This window comes from Pezoporus occidentalis, unplaced genomic scaffold (assembly GCF_034315485.1).
Source record: "Pezoporus occidentalis ecotype Australia unplaced genomic scaffold, CSIRO_AGI_Poc_V1 ctg19, whole genome shotgun sequence".
NCBI classification, from domain to species: domain Eukaryota; kingdom Metazoa; phylum Chordata; class Aves; order Psittaciformes; family Psittacidae; genus Pezoporus; species Pezoporus occidentalis.
The window spans coordinates 2,881,344-2,905,667 of record NW_026913748.1 but is presented as its reverse complement, the minus strand read 5'-3'; the positions used below and the strand labels follow the sequence as shown (position 1 = coordinate 2,905,667).

The window sequence follows — 24,324 nt, the reverse complement described above, 5'->3', positions numbered from 1 at the left end:
GGTAGCGGGGATGCAGAGGTGAGCTGTGTGGGGTACCTGAGCACAGCAGCACCCCGTGAAGAACTGCATACCTGTCCCACGTTAGCAAAGACCTGCACGTGTGAAGGGCGCTCCTGTTCGTCCTCTTCGCTTTCTTTCCTCCTCCTTTTATTTTTCCCTTGTTTTCCCAGACTCAATCTCCACTTTTTTCATTCTTCCTTGATTTCAGATCCTCTCATTGACCTCGCAGCTCTTGCTTGCTTGGGGAGCTTGGACAGCTAAGGATCACGGTACAAGACAGCAATCCACACATGACACTGGCTGCCCATAACCTATTGTTTGAGAGCCAGGGGTGGATGGAGTGGGAGGAAGCCAGCAAGTTTGATATACCTGCATCACTGCTGAGCATGGAGAGGCAGCATCAGCAACCTGCTGCCTGTCTCCAAGCTATGCCTGGTCCTGAGAAACTGGTGTATTTTCCAGGTTCAAAGCTCTTTACTAAAATCACTTAACTGAAAGGAGTAAGAATTAGTAAGATGATAAAACTATTCTGATACAAGAATCACATGTCTAGTGCCTCCTTCATGGCAGAGTAAAATGGTGACAGGATCTGAGATGGGCCGAAATGGATATCTGCTATAACTTTGTGTATACCTGAAATGACACTTCATCCTTTGAGCAATATACCTCATCGTGATTGAAGAAAGGGTGATACAGCTGCTACATACCTAGCAGCTAAATAGAAAGCAGGTGAAACACAAGGGTTCTTTCATAACACAGTTCTTGTCTCCTTTCCAAGCTTGACTGCTTAAGACCCTAACAATCTGTGATGAGCTGATAGACAAATAGTGTAGTATCCCAAGGTTTGATGGAAGAATTAAAACAAAGAGGGAAGTAATACACTGGGAAGTAAATTTCAGTTTTATAAATAATATTCCTGTTTAAGGATTTAAGTGTTAAAATATCATGCTCATCTTCTGCTTCCACCTCCTTCCACCCTCCAGGTAAGCTCCATGTCTGTCTCACATGTCCGGTGCTGTCATGCAGCTCATAAAGATCCCTGTGGCTCTCTGCTGCCAACATGTCCAGCAACACAGTGAGTTCAGAATCTATAGATGGGTCACTGGAAAGGCAGAGGAGAAAAAGCCAGGAAACAAGGACAATTACTGTGGGGTGGGAAGGGTGTTCCATGGGCACTTCACTTGTTTTCATTATAGCAAGTTGCAGGAGTTCTGTTGCCAAAGTCTTCATTAGTTGTATTTCCATTTTCCACAGCTTTCCTGTCTGTGCATGGAACCCAGATTCCTTTTGTAGGTCCTCGATATCCTCAGCAAAAAGGAATTTCATTGATTCATACCCAGAGGCTTCCAGTTTTCTGAGGGGGGCTCGTGTGTTGGCCAGGAGAGAAGCTGATGGCTATTACTACCTAGGGCACATTGCCCAGGAGGTGAAGGTAGTTATTTATTGGGAACTCTGCTGCTCTGTGTGTCTTCTCTGTTTTTCCCATGCCTCACTGGTCCCATGCCCTTGCTGTGGAGTGGCTCCCCTTTCATACAGTGCACTTAGTAACCAGTAAAGTCTCCCCACATCCTACTTCCGTGTTTCCTGGCGGTGACTAGCTCTTTACTCTGAGGAGTCCTGCAAGCAAAAGCAGCCTAGAAATCAGTCCATTTAGTAGTTATAATGAGCTGGTTTCCAGAGACAATCAAACAAACCAGGTCCCCTATCCCTGTTACTTGCTTCTGCCCAGTCTAGCAGCAAAGTCAATGAGCTAAACAGCATATCAGTAACCCAAAATGTCCCCCTCCAGGGACCATGCCCTCCTGCTTACTGAGCCAAAAGTTTTCCTCATTCTCTTCCAGCTATGTTTCTGGGATTGGCGAGATGAGTTTGGGTTCCAGACAGAAAATCCCCCCCCCTGCAGGTTTTCTTTAAAAATTCAGTTTGTTCTGGAGTTCGCAGTGTAGTTAAATAAATAGTGATGCTACTATAGGTCAGGATGGCTGCAAGCTCCAGCATGGGGTGGAACAGATGGGGACAGCTAAAGGCACAAGTGACATTAGCTGGAGTCTGATGCATTAGAATTGCTGATGGTGTTACATTGTAAGTGCGCTCACAGAACTGCAGAGGAGGCTGAGACTTCAGTAACAGATCTTCCCCTCACCCATTGCTGAAGGCTTAAAGTAAAGCACTTAGATTTATGGCAGTTATGATATTTTACTGGTTTGTTATCCTTTTGATTACTGCAGAACAAACTGCACCATACGCAGCAGTTTCTTTTGGCTATTCTTTCTGATGGGAGGTTTTCCTGGTAAGGTTCTGCCTTAGCATGCTAATTGTGTTCTTACTAAAATCCAAGTCCAAAATTAAAGGAAGAGAAAGGCTGCCAGCCCCTTGAGCCCCAGCCTCATAATTGCTTTTAAAGCCCAACATGGACATGGTACAGTGAAAAACCTGGTAGAAAAGGAAATTTACATTCCCAGATTACATTCCTCTTCCTGGGATTTCTGCCACTTCCCTCTTAGCACTTACGTTTGGCCGATAATTGGCCCCACATGTGTGTCTCACAAACAGCATGTTTTACTCTTGTAGGGCTCCAGGGAGCGCTTTTTAATTGAGTTTGACAGGAGTGGCACTCTGAAAGGCAAGGCACAGCTTCGAATACAGGAAACCCCTCTCTACGACATTCTCCACTATGAAGATGCCAGGCGACAGCCGCTTGCTCCAGGAGACAGGGTCTTAGCACCGTGGGAGGCTAGAGCTGAACGTTTTGGCCCAGGCACTGTGCTAAAGGTTCTGGAGAACAAGGAAGCATGTTTAGGTACGGGGGAATTGGCTTTCTTAGCAGTGCTACACCCGCCACGGTTGCTGGTTACTATACAGAAAAGAGAAGTCTTAATCATGGAGAATTCACCACCTGCTGCTTGGGTTCTCTTCAGCATCTCTGTTATTTTTGTTGTTGTTGGCAGTAAGCAGCCTGTTCTTTTTCGGTGCCAGAATTAATGCAGCTCCCAGAATTAATCTTTGCTTTGTTCTGTGAGTGGAAACTTCTTAAAAGCCTGGGAGAGAGGCACGTCACATCCTACTAACACAAGGAGATAAACGTTCCTGGCCCCCATGAATATTCACCTGGTGATCTGTCAGTCTAGTTTCCAGCTTTTGCAGAGCAAAATCCCGGCTCGCTGTGATGAGCAGGAATGTTGCTATCTGCTGTGTCTTCATAGGAAGTTCAAAACAAGGTCAAATTTTAAACCTTTCAAGAAAAAAAAAATCACAGAAGTTGTCACAAGCTTGTGTTTCACACAAGCTGCTGCTTTTATCTCCTGCCTTCTAAGAGAAAAAGCACACAGGCTGACATACATTCTATGCCTTTATTTTCTTTCTCAATATGCACAGCACACAACAGAAGGGGAGTGCTTGTGAATTTCTGGAATGGGCGGACTAAGGAGGTGTCTTCTGACCAAGCTCTGCGGATTCCTCTGCCCTTAAGTGAACGCATCATCCTGGAACTGCAGATGCCTTTAGCAGCCAGGCAGATGGTGGTAGATTCAAGCTTGGATTATCCATACATCGTGGCACCGGGTTATAGAGCTTCAGGCCATTACAGACTGGATCCCTCAGACATGCACTACTGGCCAAGGGGTCTGTATTCAACTCAGCCATGTATTAAGTGTAGTTGTAGGTGTACCTCACTTCCCCATTGCAGCCTTGAAGCCTGGGAATCTACGCAGCCTACAGGGTGCAAAGGGCAGGAAGAGGATGTCTTCATCCCAGGAACAAGCTTCACTAAAGAAGAGCTCAGCAATAAAATAGAAGAGCAAATGTCCGAATTGAGTATTTCATGCTCAGAAAGTGTTTTCAGAGAAGAAGAGGAAATGAAAGATAAGGGATTGAAGACAGAAAATCTTCCAAATGAAGTTCAGCCTTGTTTGGAAGAGGACAATGAAGTTATAGAACCTAAGAAGGTAAAAAAAGTTTAATCCTGGCTCTTCTGTTAACATGTGGTTTGCTATTTGTATAATGTCTGCTTTGTTACCTCAAGTTTTCTGCTCTTGGTACCAAAAAATTGCTAGAGGTTTTAGGCCTGGTCCTTATGTATGTGTTCTGCACTGTCTTCCTGATCCTTCGCCTGTGGAAAGAGCTAGCTGTTACTATCACTGCCTGGAACAGACCCCTAGAACCTCTTCCATGGATGCAGAATATGAAGGAGTGTCACATAGTGCAGTTTCTTTACATCCTGCCTCTTCATGAGGGAAGCAAAGGCAGGAAAAAGTCTCAGACAGAAGACTTTACACTGGATAAGGATTACTGTAAGGACTACTCTATACCAAGGCAGTCCCTGCATAATTCTGTTCAGGTATTTCTCCACTCTGTTAGAGGCATCACCTCTCCCAGTGAAAGAGCACAAGAGACTCCTGTGATCCTTGGTAGCTGATTTGGTGCCTGTGAACAGGGCACTTGGTGAAGATCAGTACGGAGGAGGCACCAGCTAGCGCTAAGCTTTTGCCCATGGTTATGTAAGGGTTAGAATCCTAATTTCTGGCACCATAAACGTGACTGGCTTCATCCTCTGGCCTGATCTCTTTTCTACCAGTTTGGACCCTTACAGGGGAAGTACTGCCATTTTTAGGTCACTTGAACATGCAGACAGGGCCACAAAGGGATCACAACTTATTCTACTATGGAGTTGTTTCTTTAGTAAAGAACTTGCACAGAATTTCTTTTTACTGTCTTAAACTCTAGTTGCAACGTAAGTTCTCTAAGTTCATGAAACTAACCTGTTCTTTAGGTCTGGATTATGATTGTATTTCTTGTTATTTCTAGAGTCCTCAGATGGAGATGGCTCATGCTATGGTTGATACTGCCGTCAACACAGACAGCTGGTTAATGGAGACAGTCCACAAGGAAGAAACAGACAGCAGACAGCAGGATGCTGAAACTGAGGCTCTTTTTAAACACAAACACGGTATTGAAATTGTAGCTCTTTTATCCAAACGTAAGACTTGCCACACAGTGTCAGTCCTACAGGCCATCATGTCTAAGATCTGTTGCCATATTCTCGGTGTTTCAAAAGAAAATGCCATAATGCCATGCTGTGAATACAGCCACCATAACGTAGTATCGTTCTGTGGAGGTGTTATTGGTGGTACAGCTTGAGAAGTTGTTCATCTTCTTCCCTAGGTGAAAGGTTTATCAGATGGAAGTTGGGGTTTTTGGCTTCTACACCCGTTGAAGTAGCAGCTTTTGAGTTTTTTAACCTTTATCATAATGCTCACTATAAATATAATTTATTACAAAATTTCCTTACTTTAAAAATCAATCTGTAAGGTTAACTATGACTGCCTATAGCAGAAAGACTTCACCAGGACTGTTCTGCAGAACACTCCTCCTCTGTGCTGAAAATGACAACAGTAAACTTTTGTTCTCTTATCATCCAAAAGAGGCTGGATCCTGATTTTAAACATATTGTTACTGTTCTTATTTAAGTCAGTTTTGTGACAACTGCAGGCATCTAAGTGAGGATTCTGAAAGCCTAAAGCTTTCTCTGTTACCACATTGTTTTGTGCCTCTGCTGGTAGAGGGAGAAAGAAAAGTCAACCAGGAGTGCACGTTTCCTCCCAGCTGGTGTCCCACTATCATTCCATGCAACAGCTGTCACTCTGGTGTACGCTGTCTTTAGCAGAGAGGTGCAACCAAATGCTGCTCGTGTTCTCAGTTATCCAAAAGCTGTGTTAGCACAGTGCTGTGCCCAAGCTAATTTCTCCTGTCTCTCAGGCGGACGGATAGGTCAGGCTTCGCCCTGGCAAGGAATGTGTAGTTTTTCCATGTCTCAGAGCACTGGCAGGAGCAGCTCATGTGTGTCTGTGAAATACCGTGTAAACAATCCTGAAGCCTGAGTAGCTGGAAGTGCAGTCAGTGATCTTCTGTTACCAGGCAAAACTTATGCTTGATTACAATGGCAACCTTGGTTTTTGAAAGCTAGGACCTGTTTTGTGGACACTAAAAAAAAAAAATATCCCACCTCCTCAGAGGAAAATGTTGGTACTAAGTTACTCCTTAACTCTATCCCAGCCAAAATTGGGACATAAATTATCAAAGTCTTGATGGAATATATTTTATATGAGAAGACTTTCTTTTCATAAGCTGCCTATAACCTCATATGTCCCTGCCCTAATTTATTTGAAAGGTCTTTTTGAGTCCAGAGTGGCAGAAGCTCCAATCCAGCATTCCCAAGGGAACCCTTCCATGGGAACCAGCGCTTTGGTTCCTTTCAGGTGCCAAAGCTTCTTTGACAGTGTGAATCAATCGCTACAGAAAGACAGCCTGACCATCAGATCAGCTCTGCGTACACAGAGGCCACATAGCACCTCCAGTGGGCAGTTTAGGAGATCCACAACTCTCAGCCTTCTAAAAGACAAAAGCATTACAGTAAGTATTTGTTCCAAACTAGATTTAGCTGTTAGGGCCAAGTGATTTGTTTATGTCATGGGAGAGTATCATAGAATCATAGAATGGTTAGGGTTGGGAAGGATCTTAAAATCATCTAGTACCAACCTGCTTTTGACCTCTTTCTCTAAGGTTTTGACTGTAACAGAAATCATGCCTATGTAGAATAATGACTATGCATAAATAGAAACATGTGGTTTCCACTTGAGAATCAGTGTTGTACAGGAACAGGGCACTTTTGGTGTTTTTACTCGGCACTTGTGATAGAGTTTTTTATTTTGGCTCTTCTTTTCTAAGTCAAACTTTCAGCCTCTGGTAGACCCTAGATAGCAAAAGAATTATTCCTCTTTTACAGATACTGAAAGCAAAAAAAGAGAAAGTCTGTGTAGTGAGCTGAATCACATAGCCCAGGGAGTGCGTGCATTTGAGAGAGGAAAATGTTTTGTGGAAACTCTGTTCCAGACCCAAACAGCTCTAGTTTTGTAGTCTGGAAGCATGTCTATGTTTTCATAATGTTCCCTTGCTCCTTCCCTCATAGAGGGCACTGTAGGAGTACAAAAGAAATAAATGGCTGTGAAAAGAAGCCTTGTAGGTGCTCCTTTATCTCTTTACACAGCACAGTGCATTTTAAAATGCAAGTTAGGAACACTGCCCAGCATTGAAATGCAGCTACTACTGGAATAAACACAGACTCCTTGACCCTGGGTAGAAACCTCAAGCAGGAAGTGAAGAGTTAGTACACCTGCAGAGAACTCCGGGAAGATTTTGTGTTTGGCCAAAGGGAGGCAGAAGTTCCTCTTTCTAATAAATCTAATTAGGAATCTGTACTCTGATTTGTGGTCAGAACCTGTAATTTCCATCCATTCCAGGAGCTGACACAAAGATTGGGCAGTTTAAGCATTGGCTCAACACTGGAACAACCAGAACAGCACAACCTACTGACCTAAGAAGAACTCTTAAAACTGGATTTTCAGACACCCCTTTGTTGGTTAAGCTTATTCTTTTGTGCAGGCTTTAGCATCATACTCAGCGTTTTCACGGGTGGGAAGTGACACAACAGTATTCATGAGCCAGTATTCATGGAACAGTTTTCGTGGAAACCAGTGTGGCTTCCAGAGCTCAGGAGTGACATTAGAAGACTAAGCTGTTCTGGTTCTGTAGGTTTACAGTTTGCATTAGGTAAACATACTAATGAGATTAAGGGGGTTGGTTTGATTTTTTTTCTCTTAGAAATCAATCCTTAATGGTGTGCCTCAGGAGAGATGGAAGGAGATGGACTTCAACAGAGCCAAGATTGAGCACAAAAGACGGCAAGAGGAACAGAGGCAGCTGAAGAGGGAGCATCAGCAAGAGGCAGATGGCATCCGACGCCAGCTGCGCAGGGACAGTCAGAGGTGATACCTATGAGCTAAATGTTTTTGTAGTAAATATGAGAAGGTTGGTGATGTCTACTCCCTGGTGCTCTTATTCAGTCTCTGAACATAACACGCTGTGCCTCATACGTCTCTGCAGAGTGGTCATGGTACTTTACTAACAGGAATAAAATTGCTGCTGGAGATATAGCTGAATGGGTACACATGGCCTTCACACTTACTTTCAAGGGCAGATTCTCCTCAACCTCATACTCACCCAAAGTCCTTTTGCCTCCCAAATCCCCATTCCCTGCCCCAGTCCACTTAAGCTCAGCAGATCTTCACCCCCATGATCCACCTCCTTCCATCTCTTCTGTTGCCACTGTAGCTCTATCACCAAGGCACATAGCCACCCAGTTGCCTGGATTAGTCCTATAGCCCTGTCTGCACAATCCATTTTCATTGCTCCTGGTCTTCAGGGCCAGGAACACCCAGCCACACCAGGTTAGGAAAGTCAGGTGAGCAGATGACAGCACCAGCCTATTTGGGGTTTTTGCCACCCCCGCTTAGGACACAGGTTTAACCCTCATAACTTGACAAAGAGTCCTGCAATATTAACAGAGCACAGATTGCCAGAATATCTGCCTTGTGCCTCATGCACTGTCTTATTCTTTTATTGCTCTTTCTTGCTGAGGAATTTGAGAGATTTTGTTCTGGAAACAGGCAGCGATTGCATCAGAGAATATTGCAAGAGCTGGAGAAACGGCTGGAGCAAGAAGACAGAGCTTTGCAGCACATGGCACTGCTCCAGGCTGCTAGGGCAGAGAGGAGCAGGAAGGAATCCTTCTTCCCAGAGGAGGAGAAGAGGAAGGCAAGTCAGAGGTTACAGTTCTTAAAGACACAGCATGTGCAGAGAAAGGAGCTGCAGGCAAAATGCAATGAAAGGAGCTTTGAACAAGAGAAAGAAAGGCTGGTAAGAGCAAGTGCAAAATGTTTTTCCTGTACTACCATGTTTCCAGCAGCGGCACCATCCACAGTATTTCTCTTTCACCTGTTTCATATGCAATATATCCAGTATAATTTAGAGGTAAAGAAACGAAGGGTAACAGGTTTTTTTGACACATGTATGAAGATGAAAGATGGGAAGTAAATTTGTCCATTTCTGCCACAGAAAGAGTCCTTCTACATGTAAGGAATGAATTTTCATAAATTACACCCATTTCTGGCTTCTGCTGGTGATAAATGTGGATGAAATTCAGCATGAAAGCTGGCTGTGCAGTTGTAAATGTCTTTATGTAGGATTTTCTCAGGAGCAGAATGCAGTCACGGCAGGAAATGTTGGAACAAGAATCACGGGAGCAGGACAGGCAACAAAAAAAGCAGCAGGCTGCCAAAGGGAGAGTGTTCCAGAGCAGAGACCGTTCACGCCAGAAGGTGGAGAAAGAAGGCCAGCAACTCAATGACCTCCAGCAGTACCTCAGAGAACAGAATCTTTTGATGCTCCGGGCATCGCTACTAGCATAAGGAAGCTGCAGAGTGGGTAAGCAGGCCCTTGAGGTGTTCACAGACCTGATCTGTGTCTTGTAGCTGTGTGTCAGTGTACCGGAGCCTGGGTGCACGAATGCAGTTGTGACAAGTAGAACTGTGGTTTCCAGAGAGGTCTTTCGTCTCCTTTACGTTGCAGCCAGAGTTCACTTTGGTAGAATCATAGAATAGTTTGGGTTAGAAGGGACCTTCACACATTTCTTTCTGGAGTTACTGTTCTAGTTCACCTCTGTCAAGCTGTTCTTTTGTCTCAAGCAGCCCTGCTGACAGACCCAACTCTGCAACTGAAAGCTACCTTGGTATTTAATGAGACACAGCCATACTGCTCAGTTTCTGCCCCAGAGGCATCTTGAGGTGCCCAGCTCCTTCCACAGGGCTTCAAGGAGTTGGTGCCTGTAATGTGAAGTTGTAGTCAGAGGCTGGTGAAAGGGTCATGAGGCAGTTCACAGTGGAGCAGCAGGGAACCTGGGAATTATAAAAGTGATTCAAAGGGCACAGGACCTAGAGTCTTCTGGCGGCATCAGATTGTAACTGCTTTCAAGATGCAAATGACAGAGAAAGGAGGAATTAATTAAGTGAAGGTATGGGCAATAGATACAATAGGAGGTGAAGAACAAGAAAGATCAGGAGAAACACCCTGGGAATGAGACCCTTACATGAAGTGGTGGAAGCACAGGCACAGGTTAAGTCCTGCTAACACAAGCCTGTGGGGAAATTAAATAAAGGTGTGAGGAGTTCCCCATTCCGCTACTGCATTCTGTGAACTTTCTGCCCTGCTGTGTTTCTTCCAGACCAGTGCCAGAAGAGCACATTTATTTCTTTAAGGTCAAGGACCACATAAAATAGGAAGTGTGGTTAAGTGATGCGGTCATATGACTTGCCTTGCTATGTTAAAGTTATATGAAAAATGGGGAAGGAGAGCTAGACACCAGCTGGATGCAAAACCAAAACCAACCCTGTAGCAATGGAAATGTACAATGTAAATTATCCACTGCAGTTTCCATTATTAACAACAGACTCTTACAAGTGCCCCACTGCACATGAGTTGCAGAGACTTGTAGAGAAGTCCCCATACCTATGACAAAGTTCACAGACTCACAGAACGGTTTGGCTTGGGAGGGACCTTAAAGCTCATCCTGTTCCAACCCCCTGCCATGGGCAGGGATACCATCCACTAGACCAGGTTGCTTAAGGCCCCACCCAACCTGGCCTTAGGCTTGTGCTACTTCCTGCTAAAACTGCTGTAGGGGACAGGGCAAGGATTCAGGGACAGGCGAGGTGCTACAGAAAACGTGGTAAGACAACTTGGAACCCTCCAGCTTGGGCTCCAGGTAAGTGTCAGGGTTACGTACTGCTTGGAATATGCAAGCCACTCCCCTCGAGGAAGAATGACTTACAGGAGCCTAGAATGCAAAAAGGAAGGTGTTTTTTCAGTGACAAGACACCCTTTCCAGGCACGATGATGTGAAAAGTATCTGTTATCTGCCATATCTGTCTATGGAGAATCACTAAACCCTGTGCTGGGCTTGGCGGTCTGTTTTGCCTACAATCTTGTGTTCAGGCTGGCAGTCTCCAGCAGCAGGTCATCTTAGACCAGAAGGATACTCAGGTATCTTTGCAGATAGGGCACCTGGTCAGAATAAACAGACTTTTTGTTCACCATGAATAAATGAGATGGGAGGAGTTCCCCATTCTAGCTACAGGCCAAAACAGTTACTATTTGGAGTCCACGATGCTACTTGCGCATGACTCCCCTCCCTGATTTTTCTAAGCACATTACTGACTTCCTCAGTGAAGCATGTGTTGTCAGCAGGAGAGAAGAGGGTTTTTAACATGCTGTACTCTGACAAGTGGAGGTGCCTTCTTTCACAGAGGGGAGGAGGAGGTTACGCTTGTCACATCCTGAAGCACTGTCCTTCTTCCTCATATCATCAGAGGTGCATACAGTGGCTGCATCACAGAATGCTGTTGTCAGCCTTGGGTAGCCAGAAAGGTAACTGATTTATTCACATGGATATTTAGGAAGGGAGAATGGACATGGCATGATTTGTTTGCTGGAACGCTCAGAGCTCTATTGAAGAATGTTAATTTACACAAAATTATGCTGAAATGTAGCTAATATTTCCAATATCTTGTTTTAAGTATACCTAGAACAGAACTAGATACAAAATGTAGATGTTGTTGCCTGACGTTCTGGGTATACTTAGAAACATGTTCCACATTTTCTGGCACATCACTCAGCAAAAAAGCATGTTATGAAATTCACCCCTTTTCCAGGACCACAGCATCAGCCATAACAGTAATTTCTGAAAGAAAAAATTAAACTTGCAGAAGGGAACCCCTCTGTAATTCTGCCAAACCTTTTGTATGGCCAGCAGCTTCTCAGCAGTGAGGCTCAGGCTGCATTCCTTAAGAGATAACTGAGAAGCTATGCCTTCAACTTTCCCCAAAAAGGCAGTTAAGTCTCAGCCAGATGTTTATTCTAAGGCCTTAATAGCTAAAAGGGGTATTTTTAAACTTTAGGATCTATAATATGCATGAACTATTCTGAGATTTTTATCAAAAAAGAAAGGGGGGGGGGAGGAAAGATGAACCTAAATATAAGGTGAAGGCTTAGGCATTTAGTTAAGGTCTGAAAAAAATATCATTTGCTGCATACATGGAAACTACATGTGAGGCACAGTTTTGCATTTCACATTGAATTCTGTCATTTGATTTGAGCTCTGTTCAGTCTCTGGAAATGCTGGCTGAAATTTCCTCAGGAAGCAAACGGGTTGCTGTGCCCCCTACCTGCACAGCTGATGGACTCAGCCCCTCAAGCTAAGTGGGCGTGGCAAGAGGGAAAGCAGGTCCTGGCAGCACATGAAGGTTTTCTCTAATGTAAAGTTTGGGGGTCTCTTGCTTTTCTTCTTCTTTCAGTGGAGATTTAGATTAGATATTGGGAAGAAATTCTTCACTATGAGGGTGGTGAGGCACTGCCACAGGTTGCCTGAAGAAGCTGTGGCTGCCCCATCCCTGGCAGTGTTCAAGGCCAGGTTGGACACGGCTTTGAGTAACCTGGTCTAGTGGAAGGTGTCCTTCCCTGTTGAAGGTGTCCCTGCCTGTGGCAGGAGGTTGGAACTGGATGAGGTTTAAGGCTCCTTCCAACCCAAACCATTCTGTGATTCTACGTTTCTCCTTTACACAAAATCATGCGCTACTTAACAGTGTACCTTGTTATGAGTTTAAGTCTATTAGACTTAAAGAAACAAACCTAAAACTTACTTAGTCTCAAACTCTACTGTTGCTTTTATCCGTAAGCATTACAAGTGGAACATGTAATGGTTAAAGGAAAATACATTAAATATATTAAGCAGCATTTAAACTTAATTTTCAGACTTCATGTATTAATCATTATTTTATAACCACCATAAAAAAACACATTGTCTGCTTAAGGTCCTTTTCTTGATTGCCTAACCATCTGAAAACAGACCACTGCAGAAAAACTGTGCTGCTACAATTTCACATGCAGTATATCTGGGAATATATTTAGTATTATAGTATCTCCAGTCATTTGTAGCCTGTATTTCTCACTATTAAAATGCAGCCATAAACTAATGCAATTAAAATGACTGTAAAAGCCACATTTTGCTAGCTGTAATTAATTTTAAACGTTCACAATGCATTTTCCACCCATGCCTGGACTCCTTGTTTTGCAAACTACTGGAAACAAAAGGCACAGATTTGCATATTAGTTAAAGCTTTGAGTTGATCAGGGTGAGACTAGGGGACCAGTGGGGAGAGTGATAGGAAGGAAACGCATAGAGAAATAAAAAAGGCTTTTTTTCAAGCTTAAAGAAAAACCCAAATACAAAACACTAAGAGCAGTACAAATATTCCCAAAAGTTGTTTTTTATTATGGAATTCAGTCTCCTGCCTAGGCAAGTATTTTCTTTTGCTGTTTATCTGTGTTGTGCTAGAGTGGTGGGGAGGGGGTGTCCATTTGCCTGGTCTGTTTCTATCATCCCAAATGCCTAAGAACACACCATTCCCTGCAGGATCTCAGGACACTTCTACAATAAAAGTAGAAGCAAAAAGTGTAAAAGACAAAAAGGTTATTGGCTTTTTTTCAGCCTGAATGAGTTGCTTAGGTGGTGTTAGAACACCATGTCTCATCCCACAGTGACAGGTAAGTCAGTATAACAACTTTACATATTTAACCTGATAGATTTCAAAACAGACTGGAACATCTTTTTTAAAGACTTTTAGACAAGTCAGACTGCTTTTCTCATCAGGCTGCAGCGATCATGTGCACCTAAACTACATGATATGCCAGTTTAAAAATTATCAGAGCACATTAGCTCTTAGAACTATGCGATGAGTCAGAAGTCTCCAATTGTGCAAAGTCTTCCTGTTTTCTGGAATTCTGATCATCTCAGCCTGGTGCTTGGCTGAAACAACTGAAAGCAACATTAACGGAGAGTAACCTCTGCATGGTATGTCCCCAGGAGAAACATGACTTCTCACCATCAGCTTCTTTCTCAGTCAGCTCACTGACGGCAGAGGTATAACCCTGCACAGAGGGGGGCACCAGCCACAGAAGTCTATCTGAGGACAGAAGCTGCAGTTTTGATGAGCAGTGGTTTAGCTGCCTCTAGAATGTCCAGTTCAGGATCCAGGGAACGACCAAGTCCTTCCAGAACCATGATGGCAAAGATGATAGAAGCAAAATTGCTCTCAAGCTTCACCTAGAATGACAAGAGACTAAATGGAGTTGGCAGAACTTACTTTCTCCTGAGCCAGTTCTACAGAATGGGCTAAGAATTCCACAGAATTCTCTGGCTAAGCTCAGAGGGAAGGGAAGAGACTGGGAAGAGCTTATGCATACCTGAAGGTATGCTGCAACTCCATCACTTGTGAGTTTCAGAACTCACTGAAATCCAGCAGCAGGCCCAAAAATAAGGTGACAGTTTCAGGTTAAATGCCCTAAGGGAACCTAGAAGTTTGTTTTTCAGCTCTAGAAGGGGACTGGGATTTTTTTTTTCTTCCGTACTGACATAGCAGGAGCTTAGGAGTCCTCACCATTGCTAGTGTAGTTATAAGCTGCAGTATCCAATGTACTTGAACAGGGGCACATGCATAAAGGGGATCTCACCTCCTGAATGGCTACAAAAGAGCCCCCAGATCACAGAGGAAACCTCTGCTCTGCATGTGACCAAACTATTCCCCAGTTCTCAGCCAGGTACTGGGATTGTTTCAAGGCATACCGGGGCATTAAGAATTCATCGAGTTGAGAGGATTTGCTTTGTAAGGGCCTAAATTACATTTTCTTAGAAACCAGCTTAATGAGACTTAATGACAGCAACCTCTAACTAAGGAATGTTTAGAGGGACCCTTTACAGGCTGGACAGCTATGTAGCTGACAGCCATCTCATCTCCTCTAGTTCAGGCCACCACAGATTTGTTGATTTCCAAAGTTGTTTGTGACTGTGGAAACATGTTCTCCAAATACTATCATCTATAAGATGGAACCTCTGTTCTGTGAACAACTTCTCACTTTGAAGGTTCCTAACAAACCCGTAAAGTGGCCTACTGCAGTTCCGTAACCCCACATCAAGGAAGAGGTCTAGGGAAGAAAGTGTGCAGTGATACAACAAAGGGAACATACATTAGATTTCATTTTCTTCTTGTGACTATATAAAAATAGGAAAAATATATCACAGAAACATTCGTTTTAGTTAAATGTGGTATTAATGCAGACCCAAGAAACGGGTCATGGCAGGGTGTGTATCAAGACCTGAGAAACAAATATGCCTGCAATACTTCGATGAATTCCTGCAGCTTGTTTCAGAACCCACAGTCGGTCCGTCCATCCGTCCATCCCCCCCCCCCTTGTTAGCCCTTCATTTGAGTTTTTCTCCCTCCCAAAATGAATTGCCAGCAATTGAAGGCAGACAGCAACAGGACCTCACCTTATGGGTCATCAACAGTTTGAAGACATTTGAGAGCAGATTCGCCACCTGAAGCTGGATTACAAAAGGAGAATTTAACAACTGAAAAAAAACCTGTGGTCAAGAAGACTGAGTGACAGGCTGGATTCTTCTAAGTGTTAGCATTTAGTTCTGGTGGTGGGACAAAATTATTGGGCTGCCAACAGCCACCATCAAGATATGATTCCCCCCACCCTGGCCAGGATAAGGAGTTCAGCTATGACCTGTGGTTCTGCTTACTTGCTAGCCCAGGAAGGCTGAGAACATCGGACCTCACAGCAGTACACAACATGCATTAATTTGTTCAATGCCACCACTACATTTTCTGAAGCACCCAGGTTGGCCTTAGCTAACAGGATGCAAGCTGTAACATTTGGCTTAGCAGCTCCTCACAGGGAACCGCAGATGTTGGTGGTAAGTGCTGATGAGGTAAGAGCTGGTCTTTCCATTCTCAGTGTATTCTGAAAGCCAAGTTGCACTGCATTACTGATAAGCAAGGGTGGGACACAGTGCACTCACCTTTCCCAGGGCAATGGTGTTCCCCTGGACCTTGGTCACTAGTTCCGCCATCTCAGCTTTGAACCGCTCGATATCCTGGCACTGGTTAGCACGGGCATGATGAAGGATCAGTTCTGCCACTCTCTCCCCCTGTGAAACAAGTTGAAAAGGAGAATCAGAACCGGATCACTGGTGCCCACAGAGAGCTGGAAGGCCCCTGCTGCAAAGGTCCCTGGAGGAAGCATACTGCAGGGAGAACTCCCAAGCCCAGTCTTTCTCATTCCAGCAACAGAGACCCCATGAATCAATAGAAACAGGTGCAAGAGCAGCCAAACTGGTCCAAAAGTCTTAGCTCATATCTAGCAAAATCCTGTTTATTTTTCTTCCAGGATAGAACACAACAAAGGTATCTCTCAGGCAGTCAGAAGTTTTAGGGGAGGGAAATAAAACCCACATGACTAACATTTTCTTAGCAGAGGAGATAATGGTATAAAGAAGGGCATATATTAACCTCCCTTATGGGCTAGGTCCAACCTTTAACCTGCAAACTACAGAGGAGTGAACTGATTCTACACCAAGAGATGTTTGGTGAGAAAGGGAGCCAAACCCAGGCTTCACTTGTGAGAGGCTTTGCAGCTCTTCTTGGAAGAGATGTCTGACAGTGATGTACAGAGCCACAGCCCGAGGTTCAGCAATGAGATAGTGTAGCACTTTTTCTACCTGTAGATCATTGCAAGTCCTTCATGGCTCAGGCAATCAATCAAATGTTTGCAGTCTTTGCTCAGTGCCTGAGAAGTAAGTCTGGCAGCACAGGAGGGCCCCAATACACAGTTTAGCACTTACTCCTCAGTATACTTCAGCGGGTTAAACTGACCAAGTTAATGTGTCCCTCTTGAGATATGCTAGTGAGCCATCCAACCCACAGCTGAGAACCAACAATGCAAGTATGAACACAGATGCTTATTCTCAGAATGAACAGGAGACACCGGCACTGGATTCTCTAGTCAATGTATTTTAAGTAAGTGAGAAGGAGGATAAAGTAGTTCCCCTTATACAGAGAGGCCTGGCAGAGTCCAGACCCTCCACCCCCACTGTTTTGCTTCCTCTTCTCTACAGATGCTGACACAACAACAAAATGTGTATGGAAGACCAAGATGTTGACCTATTCCCTCCTCTTCTCCAACTTGGCAGATTCCTGCAACTATCTCAAACACAAGTGGCTTCCAGGCAATCCTAACTTGCACCAGAAGCACTCCTGACCTGGGAAGTGGCAACCAGTGCTTCCTGTTTCCTGGGCCACTAAAATCACTCCACTCTGGCAGCCTCCTTGCTGAGGTTGAACATCTTATCCCTGTGTGCAGTATAGCTTCCAAGCTACCAATTCTCCTATCCCCTCTTAAGGATTGTGGACATAAGAGAGAAAACCATCACTTTGGCCATCAGACTCTACTGCTGTCTCCCTTCCCCAGCCTCAGCTACCCAGCCCTGTGACAGAGGCCTCACCTGGCCTTGGACCACAGCTGTGAAAACTGCCCTGAAGTTCCGCATGTCAGCACTCTGCAGCTCGGCCACGATCCCTGCATCCAGCAGCACCAGGCAGAGCTGCCTGAGGGGTGGCTGCATTTCCACCACAAGCGTGTCACACAAGTCCACGATGGCTGCCTGCTCTTTGCTGCTGGTGCTGACGTTGGCTGTGTGTTGAACCAGGATGTTCCCAGGGTGCAAGTCAGCATGGACAAAGTTGTCAACAAAGACCTAGAGGATGGGAAAGTCTTAGAGCCACTCATTCCGACCAAACCTACCCACAGCAAAACCTGCAGGTCAACAGCAAAGGTTTGTTTCTGGTCTGTTCACCATCATTACTAACGTACATCATCCTAGGCAACCACTCAGCACTGGAGACCAGCTGTGCTGAAATGGCATGGGTGCCACACCGATGGAGTCAGCAGAGCTGTGTGAAGCCATCCTGTGTGTTTGTTAGAGATCAGGTAGGACACGCAGGATTCCCAGCAGGGAACAGTAGTGCTCTTTGGTAACTAACCCTGAACTTGGGGCACACTGGTGGCCCTTGGCAAAAAGCAGTGGAGTAAGAACAGGCCATTTACCATTCAGTATCATGGGTTATAGTGAAGGGTTAAGTTTGTCTAGTCTATGACAACAACCCACATTACAACTGTATTGGAAAGTAAGGAAAACAAGGTAAGAGAAACCAAATGTATGTAGCACTTCTCTGCTCTGCTAGCAGTTAGCACCTGAAAGAGGGCAAGCACAAGACTACTTCTCCACTAACCGCCATGGCCACCTGGGACTGCAGGACTTCCTGCCTCAAGTAGGTTATCTTTGTATTTCATGGATTTCTCCTGTGAGTTTGTCCAATTGCCACATACATAATTAGAACTAGGGCAGGGGGAGAAAATGGAAGAGGGTTTGTTTTTAGGCATCGTCTGAAAAAGTTACCTCTAATATTAATTTTTTTGTCCTCCTTATTGTTCTGTTTTGAGAAGGCATAATCAATAGATCCATATTCACTCTTGCGCACTCATGAGTGCATACATCTCTGTCAGAAGCTACTCATTGCTCTGCTTTCCAGAGTTAAGAGTCCAAATAATTTCACTAGCTCAGTATGGAAGTCATTCCACACCAACCTTCCTCTGTTCTTCTTCTAGTCCTATTACAGCCCTTGAAATGGAGGGTCCTGGACAGGCTAGAACTGAGTATTCAAGAAACAGGTGTTTGTTTTACTTACAACCATAATGTTGTTTCTTTGCTCTTTAATTCTTTTCTACGCCTAAAACTGGGGGAGGTGTTGTTTTGCTCCTAACCGTTGAATCTAATGTTAGCCTAAAACTATTCTAGTTCCACCACAGCTTTTACTACACATAAAAGCAATTTTGGAGTCTATTGCACTACTACAGTAGTGGTGTACTTTGCCCATGCTCTACTCAGCCCTTGCATTGACATTCCACATGAGGTATAGAGCTTCCCTCTGCCAGTTCAGGAGCTGCAAGTGGCCCAAGTCCTGAGTTACTGCAAGATACCTGCCATCCACAGGCTGGCTCTAAAAGGCACAGCTCTGGTCTGAGCCCATGGGCAGATGGGTAAGAGATGTGAGAACAGGTTCTCTTTTCACCCTGTTGTCTCATTACCCCAACTGAATAGCTTCTGCAGGAAAACAACCTTCACTTCTAGCCTCAGCCAAGTGCCTACCATCTTTAGCAGCATGTCCATGCCCATCTTTGCAAGTCTCTGTCTCAGCTCTGTGGCAATCTCCGCGTGGAGGTAGTGTGAAATAGGCTCACTCTCCTGAAATAAAGACAAGAGCTGGAGTCAAACACACCCTGCATGCCATCTTCAAGCACACCTTTACCTAGGTGCCCATACTTAGGGGAGGGCCTAGAAAGGACCTGCTCAACAGAGGCTGTACTGAATGTGATAGAGAACACAGGTTTGCTCTTTGGAAAGAAGGTATGATACCGCCTGGGGCAGAAATACTCTTGCAAGAATCACATGCAGGAAAAATAAGGCTGAGAATGGCTTTGGTTTAAGTCAAACATGCACAAGGAAAGCGAGGTAAGCATCAAAAAGCTTCAGATTGCTGAGCTCCTTGCTTTGACCCATCACAGAGGAGAGCTGAAGCATGGTGTTGGTTTGCAAAGCACAGGCAAGCACATGGTGGCTGGACACACTGCTGGTCTGCTTGGTTTCAGGCCAAGTGTTTGCTTCTATATGGAGTTCTCTGCCACCTGCCTTCCAGGATAAACTGCTCACAAACAGCATGGAAAGGACACTGAGGAAGGACACCAATTTCTTTAAGCAAGTAAGAGAAAAGCATCCTTCTGCCTCCGATGGCTACGTCTCAAAAAACACCTCCCTGGCATGTTATCCCTTAAGGGCCTTATCCCTGCCACCACCACTCCCAGACCCTGGGACTCTTACCTCAAATGTTTCCACTAGAACATCTGCTGTGACCAAAGGCCAAAGGGGAGTTGGAAACTTCACAAAATCGACATCTAGGAAATTTTGTCGGAAGCGCTCCAGATTTCTGGCTTCATAGCGTAAGTCAATCTCAAGGGAGAAAAAGAAAAAGCAGGCTGGAAATTATATCCAATTAGAATTAGATCTTCAGAACTCTGTATGATGATATGATTGTATGGTGCAATATTCAATACCAACAAAAGTAGTCAGAAAGCTGGAATGAAAACAAAATAGGGTGGTGCTTCTTACATACTTCCAGCTTTCCTGATGGAAGAGTTGGAGTAAAAGACTGGGTAATGGACAGACACAACCCAGCACCTTTAAAGTATGGATGATTTATACAGGCCTGATGTCTCAGAAAAGAGAAGGACTGTATTATTTTCAACAGTAAGACAGATCCTGAATCAAAGCTCACTGTCCAGCTTGCAAGGCAAACAGACAAGGCAGAAGAACTGCAGCCCTAATTTCGCTTTACAGATAGGCAGCCACAGCCGGAAGAATTTAATGTAACATGTACAAAATAATCCACTGTGCGAAGAGTCCTGGCCTAGCTCTTCTGTGATCTTGACACAAGGCATCTCTCCTGCCCACTCCTGCTGCTCAAGGAGGTAGGATAATCTTGCCTCACCCCCCTCATCTGGCAAAGGGAAATATCTGAGGAACACTTCTTAGCCTTTTAAAGGAAAAGAAGTTACAAGTGTATCAGATGCTCTCCTAATCCTCAGCCTTCAGTACATCCACCAGAAGTTTTGCTAGAGTAAACTGGTACTAGTGACTTGAATCACATCTGAACACAGTCCACAGTTTATACAGCATGTATTTACTGTGTAGATCTTTTTACAACAGGGGAAAAGAATGAAGACTTTCAAAAGCTTGTACAGACTTTAGATTGCAATCTAGACATAAAAATGGAATTAGCAGATAATTGTTCATTTTAACAGAAACATCACCCTAATTGAGCCTGTAGTGAAATCTTTGTAAGTTTGGTAGTAAGGATGTGTCAAGACTGTCTTTAGAAGACATTAGTGAATCCCTTTCAAATCTATTTGCAAAGCTTAACGTTATCAATATTATGAGTCTGATGACAACACAATATAGAATGTGTTATTAACCTATGAGAAAGCATATTAGTTATGCCAATACACATCTCAGTGCTAACAAACATGACCAGTGAGTACAAACTGCAAACATCTGTGTGGGATTAAAGAGAAAAAACACATCTGAGAAATTCTTTTCCTAAGGAGAGGACTTTACCAGCGTTCATGTTTCAGAAAGCTGCAAAAAGGCCTGTGACCATGGCTAGCTGCCTGTTCAGGCTGTTCACTAGAAAACATACTCAAAAGTCTAAAAAAATATTTTTAAATCTGATAAAGACTGTTAATTTTTTTCACTGCTTTGTTTTACTCTGTGAGCACATAAGCTTTCCTACAGTAACATTATGTGACTGATTAGAATAAAGAATATAACCAAAGAACAAGCAGGTCTTCACCTAATCCTTGAAAACAGGGCAGTATGAACAGAGTCGGAGCCAGCCAGTAACAAGATCAAAGGCAGTTTTGTTTCAGTACGTGGGGACCACGGCACTGCACCCACCTGCTGAATCATAAGCTTCTCAAACTCCTCCACAATCTCTGTCAAACTGAGCCACTTGAATCCAGGCAGAAGTCCAATGATGTAGCTACCCAGCTTCATGAGAAAAAGATCCATCTGGACTTGGTGGACCAGCCCAGGGTGCAGGACCTGCATAAGAACCAACAGTGGCAAGATCAACTCCCTAGACACTCCACGTCAATCAATTCAAGCAATACACTCCAAATAGCTAGAACCCAGCCTGTTGGACTGGGAGTTTCCCCAGCTAGTCATCAGAACTCAGATCTTGCCATGGATTAAGTTGTAAAGAAACATTTTGTAACTGTCAAATGGAATATATCTGTGCTATAGTCTCACCCTATGCCATTTTCCACTGCTTTCACACTCCCACTTGTTCCCTGCTATGCAGTACTGACTAGTATTTGGAGCAGCTCAAACGTAAGATTTCTTTAAATAAACTTTGCTGGAAAGAACTTATCTGTTCCAGATTTCTTCATGTAAGCAGAGAAGGGGTTTCCTTGTCTGGAAGGTGAAACCAAATTTAATATTCGTTCTTTTAGTGTAAACTGTGCCCTTGTAAGCATTTGTGGCATCCACATGCCACATCAAATGGTGCCATAGGCAGTTATGGGTCCTCAAGCTCTCCAGGCTGGAAAGAGCTGGAGCTACTGCAAGTCTGGATTGCAGCTGGCTGGAACAAAAACACTGAGAAAAGACACTGAGGGAGATGAGCATCACTTCTCACTTCACCTGGCCTCAGTCAGCTGCTCATCTCCATGGAAATTAAAACCTGATCAGCCTCATCCAGCACCCTCCATTTTCAGACACTACTAGTCATGTGTATGACTTACTTTAATGGCTACAGGTGTGAGATGTCTGGCTGATGAAGGATGTGCATTCACGAGTGGTTTGGCCATTTGCTCCATAAAGGACATCCCACTCTCAGGACTTCTCTGGGAGCAGTCTGCTGCACTGAGCTCCTCCCTGCTCCTCTCATCTCGTACCTGCTCACTCTTCCTCCTCCTCAGCCACATGATGAGGCCTCTAAAGCCTGACGTTTCCCATGCTTCAAAAGCAGTTCTAAACTCCAAGTGTTGCACTAGCTCCTTGGCCTGGGAGCCACCAACAGCTGTGAGGTCAGCATAGGCTTTATACACCTGGGCAACACAGCCCGAGCCGACTGGCTCCTGACTCTGGAACTTGAGGATGCCCATCCAGTCCTCACCAAAGGCCTTCCTTAGGAGTTCATCCGTGTGGCCCCACGGGTGTGGGCTCACCTCGATGTGCAGCTTAGAAAGCTCATCGCAGAAGGCCTCGGAAAAGAGGTCCCTCCGCGTGCTGGCCCACTGGCCCAGCTTCACACAGGTAGGGCCGGCGGCCTCGGCCGCCCTCCGCAGCAGCCGCAGCCACAGGGCGCCCAGGCCGGGCCACAGACGGCTCAGCGGGTAGAGCAGCAGCAGGGGGCCGAAGCGGAGCAGCAACGCGCAGGCCCGCAAACCCATCCGGAGTACCAGACCCAACCGTCGCAGCAGCACCAGGGGGGGTCTCTCAGGGCAGCGCTCCCCTACCCACACCGGTCCCCGCTGCCCCGGCCTCTCCTTCCAGCCGGTCCCCGCGGGCACCGCCAAGGCCACCGCAACCCAGCGCCGGGTACGCAGGCCGCCGCGCCCTGCGGCCGCCCAGATGGGCGGCCCTCCCCTGGCCCCAGCGGCCCGTCCGAGGAGAGGGCGCGGGAGCGGCAACAGCCGCACAGCACTACCCGCCACCATCACCTGCCACCGCTGGTAACGGCCACGGAGGAGGAGGGAGGGAGGGACGGGGACACACGACTGGGCGGACGGACGGAGTGGTCAGCCAATCAGCGCTGGCAGGCGGTGGCGGCCCGCCCCTTAAAGGGACAGGAGGGAGAGCACTGAGGGAAGTGGAGGTGATTCTTCCCGCTTCGGATAGGGCGGTGGAGTCCTGTGAGGGTAAGAGCTTGACTGAGCTGTAGCCTCCTGAGTGGGAGCGTCCCCTCAGTCGTTATTAGGGGAAGAGGAGATGCCCCTTCCCTTTTGTCACCCGGTGACATACTTGAGGCAGAGCCTTCATCTCTCCATCCGTTTTGACAGTTGGGGTGTCTTGCCGTGTGGTGGATCAAGCTATGCAGGCGGCTGACACCTGTTAATGAAAGAATCAGTGCTGTGGGTAATGGCAGTATCTGAGGAGCCATGAGGGCACATCGCTACTAATAAAAGAAATTAAAGCAAAAGCCTGCTGAGGGGATGATGGTTGCTCAGTTGAGGTAATGAGGATGCAGCTGGTGGTCATCTGTCTCTTCCTTTTGGAAGCTTTTGTGTGTAACCACAACCCATCAGAAAGTGTGTTTTAGGGGGCAGCCACCGCAAAGGTGATGCTGCCACTCATGGCTGTTCAGGAAAGCTCCTGTCTTGTGCAGCAAGGCTTTGAGCTGGGGGCTGTGTCCTTTCCCACTGGGAGTTCGGTTGGTTTCCAGCTTTGGGTGTATGTCCCTAACTGCCTGCTTCTACAGAAGGGAAATAAAAGTATATCCCCTTTCTTATATTTTAATGTACCCTGGCAACCAACAGCCTGTAGGAAGAGTTAATCCACTTTCCAATCCAGATCATTCCCTCGCTTTAACATCGGGTAGCTCGAATCTGACCAAGCCAATCTCTGTGCCAACAGGCAGCTGGATTACGACCCTGCGCAGGCAAACTGGATCAACGGATGGAAATCATTTCACAGGCTTGAGGCTTCCCGTGTGAGCTGACAGATTCTGGGGCTGATTTAGCAGGCGAAAGCCTTTGGAGTAACCGGTGTTGCTTTGGTGCCACGTAGGGACTGCCATAGAATCATAGAATGGTTAGGGTTGGAAAGGACCTCAGGATCCCTCGGATGTTTCTGTCTGCAACCAGAAAGGCACCTTCTGCGCCTCATCACTTTTGCCCGCCGCCCCGGAAAGCGGGACT

At 45.5% G+C, this 24,324-nt stretch overlaps 2 protein-coding genes across 2 annotated transcripts; one reads left to right on the top strand and one right to left on the bottom strand.

Moving 5' to 3' along the window:
- Nucleotides 1–275: 275 nt before the first annotated feature.
- LOC134162534 (trichohyalin-like) lies at nt 276–17,342 on the top strand. Its single transcript, XM_062616452.1, has 11 exons — nt 276–449; nt 984–1,075; nt 1,255–1,432; nt 2,572–2,800; nt 3,376–3,944; nt 4,804–4,945; nt 6,167–6,408; nt 7,657–7,820; nt 8,502–8,751; nt 9,078–9,318; nt 16,907–17,342. The coding sequence occupies exons 1-10, from the start codon at nt 291–293 to the stop codon at nt 9,300–9,302; spliced, it is 2,250 nt and encodes a 749-aa protein (XP_062472436.1). The 5' UTR covers nt 276–290; the 3' UTR covers nt 9,303–9,318; nt 16,907–17,342.
- Nucleotides 13,199–23,162, bottom strand: ADCK2 (aarF domain containing kinase 2). Its single transcript, XM_062616455.1, has 8 exons — nt 22,207–23,162; nt 21,359–21,505; nt 19,727–19,855; nt 18,998–19,093; nt 17,294–17,545; nt 15,812–15,940; nt 15,275–15,328; nt 13,199–14,050 (listed from the first exon to the last, which is right to left on the bottom strand). Exons 1-8 carry the CDS (start codon nt 23,122–23,124, stop codon nt 13,907–13,909), a joined length of 1,869 nt encoding a protein of 622 aa, XP_062472439.1. The 5' UTR covers nt 23,125–23,162; the 3' UTR covers nt 13,199–13,906.
- Between the last annotated feature and the right edge of the window lie 1,162 nt (nt 23,163–24,324).

Excerpts from the sequence above, each read along its gene's own strand:
- LOC134162534 (XM_062616452.1), top strand. The coding sequence starts at position 291 with ATGACACTGGCTGCCCATAACCTATTGTTTGAGAGCCAGGGGTGGATG. Across the intron at positions 1,076-1,254 it reads CCAACATGTCCAGCAACACA|CTTTCCTGTCTGTGCATGGA; the intron begins GTGAGTTCAGAA and ends CATTTTCCACAG. Across the intron at positions 1,433-2,571 it reads ACATTGCCCAGGAGGTGAAG|GGCTCCAGGGAGCGCTTTTT; the intron begins GTAGTTATTTAT and ends TTACTCTTGTAG.
- ADCK2 (XM_062616455.1), bottom strand. The coding sequence starts at position 23,124 with ATGGTGGCGGGTAGTGCTGTGCGGCTGTTGCCGCTCCCGCGCCCTCTC. Across the intron at positions 17,546-18,997 it reads TGGACATGCTGCTAAAGATG|GTCTTTGTTGACAACTTTGT; the intron begins GTAGGCACTTGG and ends CCCATCCTCTAG. Across the intron at positions 14,051-15,274 it reads AACTGTTGATGACCCATAAG|GTGAAGCTTGAGAGCAATTT; the intron begins GTGAGGTCCTGT and ends TTGTCATTCTAG.